This window comes from Atheta coriaria, unplaced genomic scaffold (assembly GCF_025399875.1).
Source record: "Atheta coriaria isolate IRGN ID8LTWV9N9 unplaced genomic scaffold, Caltech_Dcor_3.1 hic_scaffold_5_pilon, whole genome shotgun sequence".
Classification (NCBI taxonomy): Eukaryota; Metazoa; Arthropoda; class Insecta; order Coleoptera; family Staphylinidae; genus Dalotia; species Dalotia coriaria.
Genome location: NW_027045447.1, coordinates 11,383,815 through 11,403,339, shown reverse-complemented (window position 1 = coordinate 11,403,339; position 19,525 = coordinate 11,383,815). Strand labels below are relative to the sequence as shown.

Below are 19,525 nucleotides of genomic sequence, written 5' to 3'. Positions count from 1 at the left end.
TTGCTACTAATTAATCACTCATTATCGAATTGTAGTTTTTGAAATTATTACTATTGATGTGATGTATAATATGCAAACACACTGTATGTGTAATAATAATCTATATATATATAAAAATGAATTGCTGTTTGTTAGTCTCGCTAAAACTCGAGAACGGCTGAACGGATTTATCTAATCTTGGTCTTGAATTATTCGTGGAGGTCTAGGGAAGGTTTAAAAGGTGAGAAAAATTCGAATAATTGCCGGGAAAATCCTCAAAACAGCTCTTTTCTATAGAATAAAATTTGACATTGAGATTCAATCATAGTTATAGTTAAATAGTTGAATTCGAGATGGCGCGCTGAAGTGCATTATTGACAAAACTTTATATAATTAATTTCTTTAAATTAAAATTGCTAATCTTATTGATAGAATTGACTCTTACTACGAGTATGTCTAGAACAAGAGAGTAAAAACGAATTACAATTTTATTAAACACTGTCGGAACGAAGTCGCGGGCAACATAGTTTTTAATAATAAAAGAAATAAAAGATCAAAACTTTTTCTGTTTATTTTTTAAGTAAATAATGAATTACGACTTATTATAATTTTTTTTTTAATAAAATAAAACATATATATGTAAGTTTTGACTAAAACATGACATAATCAGTAAAAGTTGACTAAAAATTCTTGTTTTTTTTTTATTTAAGCAAAACTTTACTCACTAAAGGCTACATATACGTATAATTATATAACACGCTAGGAATTTGCGACGTTTAACAACTTTCCGCATTGTTCTCCCGACACGAGCCGCCGTAATTCAATTTCTCAGTGGCGCAAACTTAATAATAATTGATCTGCATGCGGCGCTAAGTAATCAAGCTGTTTAGTTCCTAATTATAGTCAAACTGCAGTCGGCTCGACACTGGCGATAACAAAACGATTTGAATCACGAGCTGTTTACACACGCAGTAACAATCTCATTTTAATTTCCTCCACACACGAAATAATTTTATCAAAATAAATGACAAAATAAAATTATGTTTTTAAATTGATGATAGAAGATAAATAAATATGGTAACACCTTGTATATTTGAAGTTAGTATCTTGATTCTACACGTCAGAGAAGCCTGGAAGCATGTAGGCGTCATCAATTGATTTCTACGGCTGTCAAATTCGCGTTAAATGCATTTGCGAAGTTGGCTGTCGTGGGCTGGCGCTTCAACCCTCTAGCAGTCGCAACATTGTTACACTGACGACCCTAAATGCCCGAGAGCGTCGAGCGCATCGATGTAGATATATAGATATCGACGGAAAAGCGCTGAGAATTGGGAATGTGGGAATTTTCATTGTTCAAGTTGGATTGGGGCGTAGATGTGGCACGCCGTTGCGGCGCAATGATGATAATTGACGTGTTTGATTAATTTCCCCCTTTGTTTACGATGATAACCTCTTTCTGCCGGCGTGATCCCGCATGCGGAGCAAACGGATTTGTGGATTTTAAATGCGAACAAAAAACCTGTTAATCAATCACTACCTTTATAGACGCGTTCTTTTGTAATTAAAAAAAAAATTATTTTAAAATAAAAAAATTTGAATTTCTAAAGAAATTTTTGTTTTTTTATAGGAATTTAAAGTTGAGTCTTATGCAACCTGAGCTTTTTTCCATTTGTTGTGCGTGAAATCCTTTCCTCGAGAAGTTGTGATCTAATCCGATGCAATCCTCTGTTGTCAGGTGCTGTGCAACTCGGGCGGATTGTCGGAGATACCCGTAAAGCTGCTGCCCGCGACAGTGGAGCACTTGTCGCTGACGCGCAACAACTTCCCACTGATACGCAGCGACGCCTTCGCCGGGCTGAAAGCACTGAAGAAGCTCTCGTTGGACGGCAACAACATATCGATCATCAAGCCGTTCGCCTTCCGTGGGCTTCCACGCCTTCGCGAGATTTCCATCCAGCAGACGCCGCTCACCTCCGTCGCTCAATTCTCCTTCGCCGGTCTGCAAAACATCACTTCCATCTACTTAAGTCACAATCGCATCAAGAAAGTGGAGTGTTACGCGTTCGCGGGTACAACCAATCTGAAACTGTTAGTGCTCACCAACAATCCGTTAATCAAACTGGAAGCGAATGCATTCAGTGGACTATCAACTGTAGAACGCATTTCACTACCCTCTGGTATAAGAATCATCGAAGCGGATGCCTTCAACGGTCTAGATACCATCGGGTATCTCAAGTTGGCGTATATGGACCTTCCCGGTGTGAAAAACGGTACCTTTCGAGGTTTGTCCCAAATTGGGACATTATCCATACAAGAATCTGACCTGGGTGTCATCCGCCCGGGTGGATTTGATGGGGTGTCGTATATAGGTAACCTCAACTTTTTGAATAACAAAATCGATGGGATACAAGAACTGATTTTCATGCCTGATCAACGCATACGCAACTTAAAGTTTCAAGGGAATCATATCCTTGACATTCCGAAAACGGATGCGATTTATTTCGCTGTCGCCCGGCTGACGGTGATAGGTAATCATTTCCCATGCGATTGCCATATTCACACACTCCTCGAAGGTCCGTTGACGAACGACAGCGCGTACGAGTTCACCAATCGTAATTACTGCATCTCGCCGATGGAGTACAACGGGCGGCCGATGAGCGAGCTGGATTTTGACTCAATCGGACGCTGTCAGGAGGAAGTCACCAGGGGTAACTTAGAATCAAAGGATGTTTCATCCAGCAGTGGGATTCAACATCGCGGTTCAAAATTCACACTGCATCCATTACTTTCCGCCGTGATGGTATGTTTAATGAATTCAGCAATGGTTCATGGTTTTATGGCGAAAACAGCCGACGCGACTTGAAACAACGCCAGCGGCTCGGAAATACGAGTAATTATCTTGTCAATTAGTTTGGTTTTTATACTCGCGATTTACAATTACAATTAAACTAAACTATTAGATCTAGGAGGAACAGAAACACATCCGAATTAAATTTCAGCTTTCAACTGACAATACTAATATTAATTTAATAATTTGCTTCAAAATTTGACCCAAATATTATTGTTTTATAACCGAAAATGTTGAAATCGTCAATCACCGTAATTAATTCGCGAAATATCTTGCTCGTTTGCCGGCGCGCAATTCCAATCAATCATTTATTTACATTTACGGTTTAAATTCACAAACAATCGCAAATCGATAAGTTTCACTCGCTGCACGGTGCAGCGACGAAAAATGAACACGTCCACAACTACGATTTTCTATTACGAGTAAATTAATCTATGTAATATCCAAACAACATCTCAATAAATCAATTTTTACTGAATAACTGATTAGATTGTACATTTACTACGATGTATAAACCAACGAAGTTAGAATAAGTAGGCCAATCGTAACACGTTGATAAATTACTGGTATAATTAATGTACAGCTATTTATATTATACAGGGTGTTCAAAAAAATCATTTAAAAAATTTATTTTATAATTATTTATAAATTTTTGTCAAAAAATTCAAATTTTGAGCCAAAAGTGAAAATAAATTATTAAAATGTTTTATTATTACACCCTGTATGGAAAATGTGCAAATATTTATTGATAGAGAATTTAATAGACTAGTAAACTCGTTAATATTATCAGTTTTGTAAAAGCATCAAAACAATATCCATAAATTAAAAATTACAAATACAGAATAATTTATTGTACATAAATATTGTATAAGTGTAAATTAATTTAATAGTTTACGTGCGCAATTACATATGAAAAATCCTCATACGAGTGAATAAATCGTTGACACTTCCGAAGCGATGGATTGTGGGGGTGAAGGGTTGCTGGGTGCGGAGGTGGAGGTTGTTTGCTGTCGCGCTGATTGATTGCATTTTGCGCATCGTCCGACCGCGCGCTAATCGATCGCGTTATGATATGTCATTTTATAAAACATCTGTACGACTACCACTATCATTAATACCAGCGACACGCCAACCTAAACTGAATACCTATTACAATATAAATAGGATCAAAGTGTTTATGTTTATAAATTTAAAAATTTAATTTTAAATTTTTTTTATTAAATTTTTTTTTATGAATAAATAGCTTAAAAAAATTATGTAAATATTATGTTATTGGATAAATTACAAAAGGGTAAGTTATAATTAAATCTGTGTATACGACTATAAGTATCGAACGAAATTTATACATTTTAAGACAAAACCAGTGCCTAAATTTTTGTACAAATTGTAAATATTAATTAAAATCGATTTTAAGACCTAGAAAATGAGGTTATAGATGAAATCAACATTAAGTGTACAATAATATCATTACTAATACTGAAATTACGAGTTAATTATGAGTAGATAGGAACTGATATCAATTCAAATCGATTCAATTAAAATCACTTGGAATAAAATACAAAGGAATATCAAATTATCAATTCAATATATACACTTGTGAGAATATTATGAAACTGAATAAAACTCCATACGAATGTAAATAACTATACTAATCTAATTACAGATTAAGGATAATAATAAAGCTAAGGATAATGTCATCCATGTGTTCCGTTGTATACTTGTACTCTGGCTAAGAAATTATCAGATAAATTGAAGGGTTTTATAAATAAAATATAAAAAATTATATTTTTTGTCTTTTGTCTTGTTTTTCTTCTTATTTATTCTTCTTAATTAATTTTTAATAAAAATTTTTGTGTTTTTTTTTTTTGTTTGGAACGTTCCAGATTCAATTACACACCGTCGTCGGTTGCAACCATTACCCAAGTTCATTCATCAGTCCTGATAACGCAATTACCTTCCATGTTTATTAATCATAAATTATTTTGACAGGTTAATTTAAAAGATACATGAGTATATTACGTGTATTGCGTCGTTTGCCGCCTTAACTACAGCGATCAAGTTGTATCCGACGCAATTTCGAAAACATAACCAAAGGAAAAAATATTAATATGCTTGTTAGTCGGGGAATATCAATCAAGAACGGGGTAGAAAAGGGTAAATGGGTTAAAGTGGTTTAAAATTGCAGAATATTGAATTTAGTGAAAGTTTAAACGAAGTAAAAAGTGTAAAAAGTACTTTAGTCACGGCTTTTAGTCACGGTTCGTGTTTAAACTAGCATTTTTTGTGTCTCAAAAGCGTGGAAAACTTGTGTTTTGTACGTGGATGTAAATTATGTTTATAAAAATGAGTTTATTACATCTGATATAATTTTAAAACGCAATTAAATATTCTTTCTGTGTTTAAAAAGAGTTAAAAAAAGGTAAGTATGCATTTTTCATACTTTACGAGGTATTTACGACTTAAAAATGTATAACTCAATTTCAACATTTAGTAAAATTTATATCTTTTACTTGGTGTATCAAAAAATACTTAAACAATAAACAAAAATAAATATACATGAAAATTTAAATAAATTCAATTTTATTTACTTTAATTTTCTACCACATTAACTAATATTTGTATTTCTTCATCACACTGTATTCAAAATATATTCTCTTGATTTTATTCAGTTAACTCTTGTAATATTACCAAATAATTAGCATAAACGGTACTTTATCGAACGCCGACGAAGACTTGTCTTAGTTTTAGTATACCTACAGCAATTCTAGATCTACCCGTAGCTTATTTTAGTTACGCAGGTGGGACTGGCGGCTCCGAATGGCGGTTTTGCACAGTTCGCAAAGTCAAACATTAAAAATCATTCGGGCCGTTATTACGGCCGGCCTCGCAACTCGCGACCGCCGCAATTTCGCGCACGCGATAACATTTTTCTTTTATGCTTTCTCAACCTCACACGAAATTCACTAATAAATATACAGTGCGTCTATAAAAGTCAAGTGAATTATGTAAAATGTACAAAGTTTAAAAGACAAATATTTAGACGTTACTTTTAGTTAAAGTTTGTTGTTAAACTTTGTGGTTAGATTTAAGTGTTCAAGTTTTTCGAAAGAAACGAGAAAGAATGTAGTGGTTTACCTGCAATCAATCAAAACACCTTTATTGCCTTTTAATGGTGCACTAATTATTTATTAATACACTTTACTGCTTATACACGTGTAAGAAATCAATCTGTCACAATAATTCATCGAAATGATTGATTTGTGAACAATTTTTGTTTAATAAAATTTAATTATTCAGAAATTAATAAATAACAACTCACAGATTAGTAAACTACAATTTATTTAATAAATATTTGTTATAAAAATATTTTTTAATAAATAATTTATATTTATTTTGAAAAAAAATAAATGTTTATTCTTTTTATGCAAATTTATGACCAGAATTTAATTAACATTGTGTATTATGTATTTAAATAAAATCTATTAAGTTAATTAGTTAATAAACACTTTATTTATGGCTGAAAATTAATTATTTACCCAAATAATTAAAACTAAGTCAATCTATATATATAAAAATGAATTGCTGTTTGTTAGTCTCGCTAAAACTCGAGAACGGCTGAACGGATTTATCTTATCTTGGTCTTGAATTATTCGTGGAGGTCTAGGGAAGGTTTAAAAACGTATTGCTCGGCCGACTAAACAATCGGTAGTTGTGCGCGCTTGCGACGGGAAGCTCCATACTGATATCGCAGTCGGCCGATAGTTGTTCTGGTTGGCCGATAGTTTTTAGTTTGAAAGCAGTTGGGCCTGGCCCATCAAACTTGTTTATCAGCCGATACAAAATCGTTGTAAGAATGCTGACTTGCATACATCTTCATACTGATTATAAGCCCGACCAAACTATCGGCCGATAAAAAGTTTGTAGCGTGCGGGGAGCCTTAGTTTTCGTTGAATGTTTAACAGTAAAACAAAATGTGAAGTGCAAGTGAAGTGTTACAACAATTGCAACAAACAAAACTTATATCACCAATAAGACGTTATCACGTAAACATCTCGATCGTAAACCTACTTTACAAACAACCATTTTTTTTTTTGAAATATTGCATAAAATAAGGCAAAATTTGATATAAAAAAACAAATTGTTACTTTTTGAGTTCATGAATGATGACTTTTGCCATTTGGTGTTCCCAATTCCTTTTTACTTTCTCTTTTCGTGAACTTTTGTTATTAATGCTTATTAAAATCGGTATTGCATACATTAAAATATTTTATCACAACCCAACGTTCATACAATATTCATACCCTGCGGGAAACATGACGTAAAAACCAGCAAAAACATGCTTTAATTAACAAACAGAAATAATCCCTACTAATATTATAAATGCGAAAGTCCTGATGTTTGTTACACTTTCACGCAAAAACTACTTAACCGATCATCATGAAAGTTTGTACACATATTCTTAGTGGTCCCCGAATGGTTATAGGCTACTTTTTATTTAATAAAAAAAATTATTTTTTAAATAAAATAAAGAAATTGTTTAGCCAATAATACCTCTGCATCTGGCTATTTGACTACTTTAACGCCATCTAGCATTCCAGCAATGAAGCTCAAACCTAAGTACTATAGTACCATCACACTGTATTATCACACTGTATTACCGACAGCTACGTCAACATCAAATCCAATTGACTACACTATGGAGACTGTACACTATACTTCCATAGACTATACTTTCAGCCATTTTAAACTTCCCGCCATTCTACTTCATTGTTACTTCTTCTGTGACTACAGACGCGTACGGTTAAAGCTAGTGTACGTATAATTTTCTAAACCTACAAAAAATCAATTCAATATAAAACAAAATAAAATTTGAGTATTTTATAAACATAAAAGGGTCGAAACATGTTGGGATTGTAACAACGTTCAACTTTCGACCTTTCACAGGCATTATCTATCGGTCATCAAAGTATAAAGTTGCGATTTCGAACAAGAGCAATTTGCCAGGCGTCAACACCCCCCAAACCAAAGCCCTCGACTTTCACTCCGTATTATTTAAACCCCTTTAACGGCCTCCGTTTTGGTAAATATGCGCGACACACTGTTGACGCCAACTTACGGATGTACGCCCACACAACTACCTTACCGTTCCAGGCCTGGAGGATAAAGGGGATGAGAAGTAGGGTGGCAGCTAAGCAGTCAGGTCCTTAGACCATATTGATGTTGATTAGCGCACGGTATCACGGCGGTGGCGACGCGCGCGCTACAAACAAGCCTTTGTCGCCGGGATTAGAGGGTGTAAAGGGAGCTTATTGCTTATTCTGGTCGGGCCTTTCTTCGTGGCCCTCTAATGAACTCGCAGCCGCAGCGCCGCCGCCTGAAATATGCTAATTTAAGCTCATCCGACCACTACACTTTAATTGCCTCTTTTTAGATTTAAATTACGCGCGTGGAGGCGGATGACGCCCTTTTTGCGCTGCCGGGCGGGTTTCATGTCTTCATTGCGTCAACGGCCCCACTGGATTCATGGTATGAGGTTGTGATGATGATGGTGGCTCGATATCCGATAGGATATCGGTTTATCTCGGGGGCGGGCGAGCTCGTGTGCGTTATCCATCATCAATATTTAACACCTCCGTCGTCGCCTACATTGTAATTAAGCGATGTGCGATGAGATTCACGTGCACGCATGCGATGCGAAAATAACTAGCATGAATACAATGGACCTAACAAGTAAACATCTATTGTTAAAGAAAAAAATATTTTTTAATTAATTATTTTTTTTTACAATTGGATTAACATTGATTTGTGTTGAATTAACAGCGAGAATGTTAAATTTTAGGTCCGGTGGTTTAGCCATCGGTCCGGATGTCGTCCATTCGAGATTTGCACGTTTTCCGTACGCGCAGCACGAACCGGAACATTTTAATCGCTGACTTTGCAACTGTTAGCCTCCGAGACGGATGGTCAATATACGCGAATGTCGCCGGTGCAGAGTTACGAAAATTTAGTGGCCGGCGATGGCGTTTCACGACTCCCAATTCGCCCACATATAATTCGGATGACCATCCGGCCAAGTCAATAAAACGCAAACATTTGTCATCATTATTGTGTTTAACAACGCAAATAAATATCAATTGCATCTTAAAATGCACTCATAAACTATTGATTCCATTTTGTTATATTTTTTTCTGTGACTAAATTCGCTTGATGTGTCTGTGTCCTTTTAGTCCTCGTTTTTGTCGGACGATAAATCGCTCACCATTTCTTTTTTTCACCCCTTTTGACCTCCGTTTAAACCCGTCCGCTTAGCGATAATGTTCTTGCCACTTAATAGTTGTGAAGCCGAATTAATACCCGTTACCCGTTGTTACCCGACAAGAAATTTCGTCTGAAAAACAACAAAGCGTTTAATTTGTTGCGAAATTAAAAATTACGTGCCTCGTTGGATGTGCGCACGAACGCTGAATGCATTCGTGAATTTCTTGAAGAAAAACAAGACGTCGAAAAAAAGCGGAGTGGTAGCACAAGTAGAAACAAGTCATTCGAATTGTTGCCTCTGGAAAGATAAGACTATTCGATCGGTTAGCAGTGTATCCAATTTTCCGAACGTTGCGAGCGCACTAATTCCCTTGGGGCCGATGGATGGCTACGACTTATTGGAATTAAATAAATTATCGACGCGTTTTATTGTCTTCGATGCGACGTGCGCAAATAGATTGTAAAGATGGCAGCGGAGCTTCTAATCTTTTTTTATTTTTCTTGAGTTTTAAAATAAGAAAAAAATTAAATTTATAAATTTTTAAATTAATTTTATTCATTAATTTAATTTAACATCAATTTTTATTGGAAAAAACATTTTTGATGAATTTTTTCGGTTAAATTCGTTAAAAATCATCCAAAAAAAATTTTTTTTACTCAACTTAATTGTAAATTTAATAAAATAAAACACACATTGTTCAATTTTCTATAAATTTTGAGTTTGCTTGAAATAAACAGATTGATTATAGAAAATTCCCTCTGTAAATATTTGCGCCTGTAAACTTTGAAGACACGAGACTTGACATTGACATTCCAATCATGACTTCCCGGAAATAAATAATATTTTTGTCGTATTTCCGGGTTATATCTTGTCGGGTTCGAGTTCATTACGGTACGTTTGCGACCGATTCGAAGCGACACTCAGTCCCTCGCTCTTTTCAATTCACCCACAGCTTTTTCTCAACTCTATTCAACCACAACCAAGCAGCGTGAATCTTTTCTTCTTCTATTTCATTTTCAAATTCGACTTCACGACCTGCGGAGTTTGAAGGAAAGAAAAGGTGTCAACAGCCAGTAGAAATTGGAAACAGAAAGTACGAAAGTAAGACATTTCCGTCCGGAATATATTATTGTCTGTTTGCTCAAACTCAAACCTGGGGAGTCGGGAGACTCGGGAATAAAATTAATGTCGCCCGGAACCGAAAACTAGCCAACTTGTTTGACATTGCTAATAGATTTTTCTTCCTCGGGCGTTTTCTTGGTTTCAGTCTTTTATTCTCTGCTGGGATAACAAGGATGATATTTTTCTTGAGGAGAATTGCTAGAATCTTGTGTTTGCATTCAAGTCTTAGGACTAATGAAAAATTTTACTTTTTTTAATTTCGAAAAACTTTTTAATTACATTAATTACCAAAAAATATAAATTCATAAAAATATTTATTTAAACTAATAATTAAACAAAAAATGCGCTTGTTGTTTCATTTTGTAACAAATTATATAGTTTTCCACTGAAAATTTATATGGTATAACAAATTAAGATAAGAATGTTTATGACCTACGATAAAAAGTAAAATATGCAAATAAAGTTTCACCTCTATTTGCTTAAACCTTAAAACATTAAATAATTACATCAAATTAACCGTGGTTTACATCAGACTGCGAGTAATAATGGGGAGGTGCACACAATACATTGCCATGGCTACAGGTTATTTAACCAACAACAATAGTTACCTTAATATAATAAATTTAATAATTTATTACTTTCAGGAGCCATTTGGGTATTGCTAACCGGCGTAAACCTTGGATGGTCATCACCGTACCTTCCAGTGCTTCAAAGTGATCAATCCCCAATTGGAAAAATATCCAGCAATGAAGCATTCTGGTGTAGTGTAATGCCTCTTGTAGGAGCTGTACCAGGAGCTCTCCTAGCAGGTGTTTTAGTTGATAAAGTCGGAAGACGAAACATTTTGATATCAATCACACCAATATGTTTTGTTTGCTTTGTTGCTATTGCATTCACAACAGAATTATGGATTCTTGATGTGTCAAGATTCTTATTGGGATCAATGGAGGGCGCTACCTATACTGCATTACCAATGTATTTTGGTGAAATAGCCGAACCTAGTATTCGAGGTGTCATGAGTGCGTCAATACTAGTAGGAGCTGTGTTTGGTCTTTTGGTTATAAATATCCTGGCACGTTTCATGTCAATTTATATAAGTGCATTGGTTATATCAGTGATACCCCTGGTGCATTTCTTTATATTCATGTGGTTACCAAAAAGTCCTTATTATTTGATAAAAATTGGAAATTTGGAAGCAGCTAAGAAGAATCTGCAACGTTTAAGAAGCTCTGATGATGTTAAAATTAACGAAGAGTTTAGTGATATTACCGCAGCTGTTAAAAGACAAGAAGCTGCTGTTTCCAATAGTTCATGGACAGATCTTTTCACCCAGAAAGGAAATCGACGTGCAATTTTGATATTTCTGATTGTTTCTGGTACTTCAAAATATTCCGGTGCGAATCCTTTAATGTTCTACACAGAGACAATTTTCAACGATGCTGGTGGTCTCCTAGACCCGGAAATCTCCGCGATTATTTTTCATTTCATTGGGTTTCTATCCGTGGCACTTGCTGCTTGTATGCTGGACCGGTTTGGAAGGAGACCAATGGTTATGATATCATCTATCGGATGTGGTTGCAGTCTGGCGTTGATGGCGACGTATTTAACACTTCAATATTTAGAGTATGAAATTGCTGAAGAGCTCAAGTGCATTCCACTTGTAGCAATGTTTTGTTACTATGCAATTTATAATTTGGGACTTTGTATTGGACCTGTTGTATTTCTATCTGAAATTTTTCCTACTTCGGTTAAAGGTTATGCGTTGGGTATGGCTGATTCTACTTCGGTGATATTTGGAACAATCGCTTCGAAAATATTTCATGGATTGACTGAGAATCTTGGAATGTATTCAGCTTTTGGTGTTTTAGTGCAATGGCATTTTGTGGGACTTGTTTGATTTATGCTGTGGTACCTGAAACTAAAGGGAAGACTTTGGATGAAATTCAATTAGAGTTAACTAAAAGTTCTAAATCAGTAAAGTAAGTTTTGGTTTTGTGGAAAATAGAAAGGAGTATGATGGATTCTGGCAATGAAAATGTGTCTGAGATCATAATTACTATCTGGGACTAAAGAATTCATTCAAAGATGGTGATGAGAATTGATGATAAGGAATTGATAAGGATCTGCCAACAAATAAACAAAGTAGGATGTAGAAAAACGTTGTTTTTAAGTAGATTTTTTGATTATCAATATTAAAAGTCAAAAAATCATAGTTTTTTAATAAAATGTACAAATTTTTATGGAAAAACTTTTATTATTTTTGGAAATTGGATTGAATTTCAGAGAAAAATAATTTAAAAATTAAAAGAAAAAACAATTTTTATCAGTTTTTCAATATTTTTAGTTATTTTTCCTAAATCTATATATATAAAAATGAATTGCTGTTCGTTAGTCTCGCTAAAACTCGAGAACGGCTGAACGGATTTATCTTATCTTGGTCTTGAATTATTCGTGGAGGTCTAGGGAAGGTTTAAAAAGTGAGAAATTGAATAATTGCTGGAAAATCCTCAAACAGCTCTTTTTCTATAGAATAAAATTTACATTGAGATTCAATCATAGTTATAGTTAAATAGTTGAATTCGAGATGGGCCGCTGAAGTGCATTATTGACAAAACTTTATATGCATAATTTCTTTAAATTAAAATTGCTAATCTTATTGATAGAATTGACTCTTACTATGAGTATGTCCAGAACAAGAGAGTAAAAACGAATTACATTTTTATTAAACACTGCCGGAACGAAGTCGCGGGCAACAGCTAGTTTGTTATAAAATTTCACTTCTTAAAACATAAACATTCCACATACAGAATCCCACCCAAAATCTCGGATTTCCGTAATATGTAATATTAATTCAGCAGTTTCCATAGTTTGCCTCGCCTATTCATCCAACGCCGCAGAAGTTGTAACAACCTCGTCGCATAACGCACACGTGAATAATGCATCGCGCATTCCCTCGCATGCCCGCAGCGCAAATTGAAGAAAGGTACATTATGGCAAAACATAAATTAAGCGGTTAAACAAACTTCACCGCGACGCGGAAACTCGGCCCACGCCGCATTTCCATGTGGCGGCGGCGTCCAACTTCGGCGGAGTGTAATTTATAAATTCCTCAACGAACGCGTTTAGCACCCACCGCCGCCGCCGGAAGAAATAACGCATTAAAGCAATAAAGTAATCTACATTTTAATGAATATTGTGTAAACTGTTTATAATACGCAGGCGCAAAACGCTGGTGAATTTACTTCGAGATGGCGGAAGTAAGTTTCCGACCTGTTGGGGGTGGTTACGGCAATCTCTGCAAACCGCCAACTCACGACAATCTCACCAAACTTAATTTTCATTCATTTCACAGGTGCCAATTTTTCTTGTTACCAAATTATTTACTTTAACAATTAATTTACATACAAAATCAAGAAAATAAATGAAAAAAATATCACAAATGTTGTCATTCTACTTCCTTGCTTTATTAAAAAATTTTTTTATTAAATAAAAAGTAGCCTATAACCTATCGGGGACCACTAAGAATATGTGTACAAATTTTCATGATGATCGGTTAAGTAGTTTTTGCGTGAAAGTGTAACAAACCTCAGGACTTTTGCATTTATAATATTATTCGATGGATCCGAATGGCACTTTCACCATAATGACTCCAGTTACCTATCCGGGATGTCATTATGTCATTGTGTCACAGTGTCATTGGCTTCAGCAACCCATAGGGTGTTTTCATCCCCGGGTCTGCAGATTATGCCTCCTAAAGGAATATGTTAACAGTTAACAGCGGAGGCGGAGAAGCGTAACGCTAATTAACACGACCTAGATAATAATGTTGCGTTCGCTCCGTCTTATTCGGTTAGCAATTCTCACCCACTCTCACCGTTGCCTATCCAGCTGAAAAGGGGTGAGCATTTATGCGCGCCGTCGACGTGGTGTCGCGCGCGCGTTACACGTATTACATATTTATGCCGTACTTATGTAATGCGATACTCGTGCTCGGCTCAAATATTTGTTATTAGCGCACATGCCACCCGCCGTCCTTGACGTCGAAACTCTGGAATATGTTTTCGCGTTTCGGTTAATTAGCGGCAATGCACAAAATGCACAAAACTACAATTTATAATAAAGTTTAGAGCGAAAAGCCGGCGGAAAATGTGTAGCCGGATATAAATTTAAATTTAATAACGCGCTCTTCTTCGTTTTGCTGTTGTCGCGCGGAGCTTTCCAGTAAATCGACACAATTTTACCGGGTGTACAGTGACATGTCAAAGGGGGAGCTGAATATGCTCCGGAAACAGGCGGTAACGGGCGACAACAAGGAATGTAAACATGCGCTCTTTATAAAATAAACATGCTGAAAGATATTCACTTAAGATATCGCTCATAAACAATCAAGCGATATTAAATTCGTTGATAAGTCGTAAAGTATAACTTTATACACGGAAAAATTTAAAATGATGAAAATATTTCATTTTTTATAAAAAATTTTTATCAAAATTGCAATAAATACACAGTAATATTTGAAGTTTCCATTAAAATCACTCAATAACATGCTCAATAACAGCCTGTAAGACATGATTGCAAACTGCATAATCAAACAAACACGCAAATTCAGTAATTGCGTTCTAGTTCTGTTAATTGACGCCTCTTATTCATAACCACGTAATGTAAACTTCATAATTTCAATTTTAAACCAAATTAAATCACAAAACATAAAAAGTAAACAAATTTTCTATTAAAACACTTTTTAAACCAATTTTTAAAAAATCAATTCATTTAATATTTCTATTGATTAAAACATCTGACAACACTCTGTATATGTTGATTGATAGACGCATGCAATCCAGAATGCTCTGCGGCTGTCTGTTTGTGGAGCTCTCGGCGAATTCTCAAACAACGTTAGCGTTGCGCGCATTTGCAAACGCATATATTTGTGATGCTTTCAAAGCGGAGCGCGACGAGCGTCGTGGCTCCTCCATCGCGAATGATGAACTAAAATAAATTTCGAATTTGTTTCGACAATCCCAGAGAGATTTAAATTCATGCCGCATGCGCGCGCAGCGAAAGGATGCACAAATTCGGCGAGCGCATCGGAATATACAATAACGATAACAACAATAACAAGTGCGGCCGGAATAGGAATTAGGTTCGGGTTGGAGCCGGAAATGCTTAAAAGCGAATATATGTAAATGGAGTGATGGAGAGCGACCGCTGGGACACGGACCGACATCAAAAACGTGAAATTTATTATTGATTCTGCCTACCTATAGTTTACCTCGACTAGCGGCGACTGTACAGGAATTTTAATTGTTTTTATTTCATTAACCTATTTTTAAACATATTATTTTGTGTTTTATGTGAGAATTTCTTCGATAAATTTGCTTCTATTAAGTTTTTTTTAGTTTAATTCACAATAATCTATCTAGATATATAAAATGAATTGCTGCTTGTTAGTCTCGCTAAAACTCGAGAACGGCTGAACGGATTTATCTTATCTTGGTCTTGAATTATTCGTGGAGGTCTAGGGAAGGTTTAAAAGGTGAGAAAAATTCGAATAATTGCCGGGAAAATCCTCAAAACAGCTCTTTTCTATAGAATAAAATTTGACATTGAGATTCAATCATAGTTATAGTTAAATAGTTGAATTCGAGATGGCGCGCTGAAGTGCATTATTGACAAAACTTTATATGCATAATTTCTTAAATTAAAATTGCTAATCTTATTGATAGAATTGACTCTTACTACGAGTATGTCTAGAACAAGAGAGTAAAAACGAATTAGATTTTTATTAAACACTGCCGGAACGAAGTCGCGGGCAACAGCTAGTTCAATATAAAAATTATTTTAACAATTGTGACTCGTTAATTAAACTCTCTGAAACTTTATTTCGCACCCTGGAACAAAATTTATTTCCTGTACTTTTTTAAACTCTGTTTTTCTGTCGTTGCAAGCAAGATGCTAAGGTTACCAAGTGAAATAGTTATAAAATTTAATTAAAATTACTCACTCTTACACGCGTTAACGATCCACCACCTACACAGACACCCAAAAACAACCCTTATACATTTCTATGTCCTGAGTGTCTTGATACTAAACTGGCCATGATGCTGCTGTGCTCGTACATCAACTTCCTGCCCTGATGACTCTAGAAAACTTACCGTCCCTTTTGCTCTTGTTCTTGCTCTTGCTCTGCGTAATAGTCTGGTGAGATTCTTGTCTGTTTTTGGTGGAGGCGCGGTGTCGTTCTGCTTTTCTCACTTTTTGACTTTCGGTGGTTTAACGGCGAGGGTGGCGCGCAGACAAGTTGAAAAATGTTTGCCCGCGACGTGACTGCCTCGCCCGCATCTCATGGTCTTCAGTATTGTCTACACTCGACGAGGTGCGCACCATGGTTTCGGTTATAAAGTCGAAACGCAACCAGAGGGGCGGTTGGGTTAATATAATTTCCTGCGCGTGGTGGATATGACGATAGGCACAGGTCTTCTCAGAGAAAGTAATTTACAAAGTTTATATGTCATTATAAAATAAAATAAAGTTTTTTAAGGGATAAATCCTAACCAAATTTTTATAACCACAAATTAGTAGCAGTAATACAGGAAAAAATTATTTTAACAAGAAAATGTTGTTATTTTAATGAATAATTTAATAGAAAGCTGTTTTTAATGTGTTTTTGATTGATAAAAAACATTTTCATTAAAAAATGTTGAATCAAACAAAATTTACGAACAAAAATTAATTTTTTCAACGTTATTATTATTTATTTGAGTTTTTTTACAATAAAAATTACTTGAAAATTTAAGTAAGTAATTCCTAATTACTATTTGCTACTTGTCCAATTAGTACTTGAGTGAACAACTTTCCTGATGAGAAACTGGACAAAATTCCAACATCTATTGTCGCGACACGCAAAGAAGTTTCACGGAAACGAACGAAACGGACGCGAACCAACTTTGTTTCATTTCGGTTTACTAATATAATTTCACTCGCAAAGTTTGCCTCGCGCGTGGAACACGAGACTAGCGCACATTCTTTACTCCCTCAAAGAAATTCCAATACAAACTTATACTCAGCTATACTCCTACACGTAAATTTAAACAAATAAAAATAAAACAAAAAACAAAAAATTTAATTAAATCATTAAAATTGATTTTATTTTATGTTGTTTATTATGTTTATTTTGTTTATTTTGTTTCTGAATTTATATAAAACATAAAGTCCTTTCACTTTCAACATTTCTAAGACTTTAACTTGGAATGTTAGTCTGATGGTGGAGGCGCCACGTAATAATGGTTATTAATGAAGTGCGGTTTAATTTAATTACGTAATAAATCGGTTTCCGTGGGTTGAACATCAAGGAGTGAGACGGGCCATCCTTTGACTGCGGCCACCTAGCACCAGCCTTCCCCAACAGGAAAGGTCTCAAAACGAGGCCTCTGAGAACCGGCGGATCGTCGAGGGAACGCAACGTTGCCTTAAAGACGTTTGCGTCGACCGCAAGTACATACAGTAGGGATTCCAAAGCAGCGAAATATTTGCATCCATATTAACTGAAACATAAACATAAAACGTTTTAATTATTATTTTAATGATTTTTGGTAATTTAGAGATGATGTTGCATTTCCGGCAAAGTTCGAGGGGTGGCGATAGGTTTGGGGTGTGTTTAGATGCGCCGGGAGCCTCTTGAACGTGTGTTCAAGTCGTGACGGGACAAAGCCAAGATGGAGCGGCAAAGTTTAACAAACTCTAGAGACTTTGCCAAACAAACTACTCCTTGTTACACTGTGCATCCGCCTAGCTTGACTAAATGCTTTAAAGGGAGAAGATGGTTTTGGACTTTGGCAACACCAGCTCAAAGGTATATCTCTTTCTTTGGCTTTAATCAACGATTTTACAACAAATTAGAAATTATAACCTTAAAAACACATTTTTTTAAAACCTAAGTTTATTTTTTAATTTTTGCGGTTTAGGATACATTTTGTATATAAAACAAACAGAAATTTACGAGGACACGCCGGTGCGAAGCTTCAGGAACGTCTTGAAACGAGTTAACAACCGCCACATTCATTATCTCACTTCCACGGGCAACGAGCACGCGCTCTCGAGTGATTAAACGCCTTCACGCTTGCTTAGTTTCGGCGCACAGAATTTACCCAATCTTATTTCTAAACTACAAACAAATTTTTACCTCTTTACTCCTCTATAACTAAGGAGTCAATTCTATCAATAAGATTAGCAATTTTAATTTAAAAGAAATTATGCATATAAAGTTTTGTCAATAATGCGCTTCAGCGCGCCATCTCGAATTCAACTATTTAGCTTTATAACTATGATTGAATCTCAATGTCAAATTTTATTCTATAGAAAAAGAGCTGTTTTGAGGATATTCCCAGCAATTATTCAAAGATTTTTCTCACCTTTTAACCCTCCTAGACCTCCACGGGCAGACCAAGATGAATAAATCCGTTCAGCCGTTCTCGAGTTTTAGCGGACTAACGAACAGCAATTCATTTTTATATATATAGACTGTATGCTGATATTATCAATGATGTATTATTTTGAATTTACGATGGAAAATGATTTTTATTTATTTTCAGTGTAAATGTTTGTAGAAATTCAATTTTACAACCGTTTGGCGTGAACATGCTTTGTTTGCTCATGGCATTTGGAAAGACGAAAGATATTTTATGAAGAAATACGCTAGCATTTTTCTTTTCTTTTTTTTATGTAGGTACGGTGAAATGAAATAAAAATATAAATAACAATATGAACATTTCAACACAAAACAAAACAAAATAAAATTTTATTGATTTTTGTGTTTAAAATGTTATTAGTAAAATAGTTTAATACTAGCTGATATCATCAATGACTTGTCATTTGATGCCCTGAATACGATAATATAGCGATTATTAACAGTTTACAGTCAGAAAGCAGCTCCTCGAGCTTTACGTGCATGAAATGCTTGCTCTGTGAACTTTGAAACAACAAAGTTGGCTCGTTGGATGCGTTCGGGAAGCGTTGGAAGTCTTGGAAGTCAGGAAAACTCCCGGGAGCATCGCGTGGCGGTGCTTTTCATGCATATATTCTTCTTGGCGTGGCCTCGCTTCTCGCTCGGATATTAAAGCATCGCGAAACAACACGTCCGCGTTGTGCCGCCGAGGCGAAATAGTTGTAGTTGCGGCCGGAGAGCTCTGATGGCTGTCGGTTTCGGCTCGGGGAAAACTTTCGGCGGCGTGCTCGTATCTAAATTGCTCTTTGCGCGCTTCGAAACCAACTCAAAACCAGTCCCAAGCCAACATCTCAATTCCGGCCGCGGAGATCCAAAA

At 35.5% G+C, this 19,525-nt stretch overlaps 2 protein-coding genes and 1 long non-coding RNA gene across 4 annotated transcripts in view; 2 read left to right on the top strand and 1 right to left on the bottom strand.

The window, feature by feature from the left end:
• Nucleotides 1-2,849, top strand: part of LOC135791853 (insulin-like growth factor-binding protein complex acid labile subunit) — a 40,455-nt gene extending 37,606 nt beyond the window's left edge. Inside the window, exon 4 of the mRNA XM_065302410.1 lies at nt 1,715-2,849. Coding sequence (XP_065158482.1) covers nt 1,715-2,842 — 1,128 coding nt within the window. The 3' untranslated portion in view covers nt 2,843-2,849. The remainder of the gene's footprint in view (nt 1-1,714) is intronic.
• The window catches only part of LOC135792928 (uncharacterized), a 114,379-nt gene that overhangs the window by 51,128 nt on the left and 43,726 nt on the right, over nt 1-19,525 (bottom strand). The gene's annotated exons all lie outside the window — the stretch shown is intronic.
• LOC135792646 (facilitated trehalose transporter Tret1-like) lies at nt 10,671-12,456 on the top strand. The gene is given in 3 exon segments (XM_065303305.1): nt 10,671-10,790; nt 10,853-12,067; nt 12,070-12,456. Coding segments are annotated over 3 exon segments (1,374 nt in total). The 5' UTR covers nt 10,671-10,753; the 3' UTR covers nt 12,192-12,456.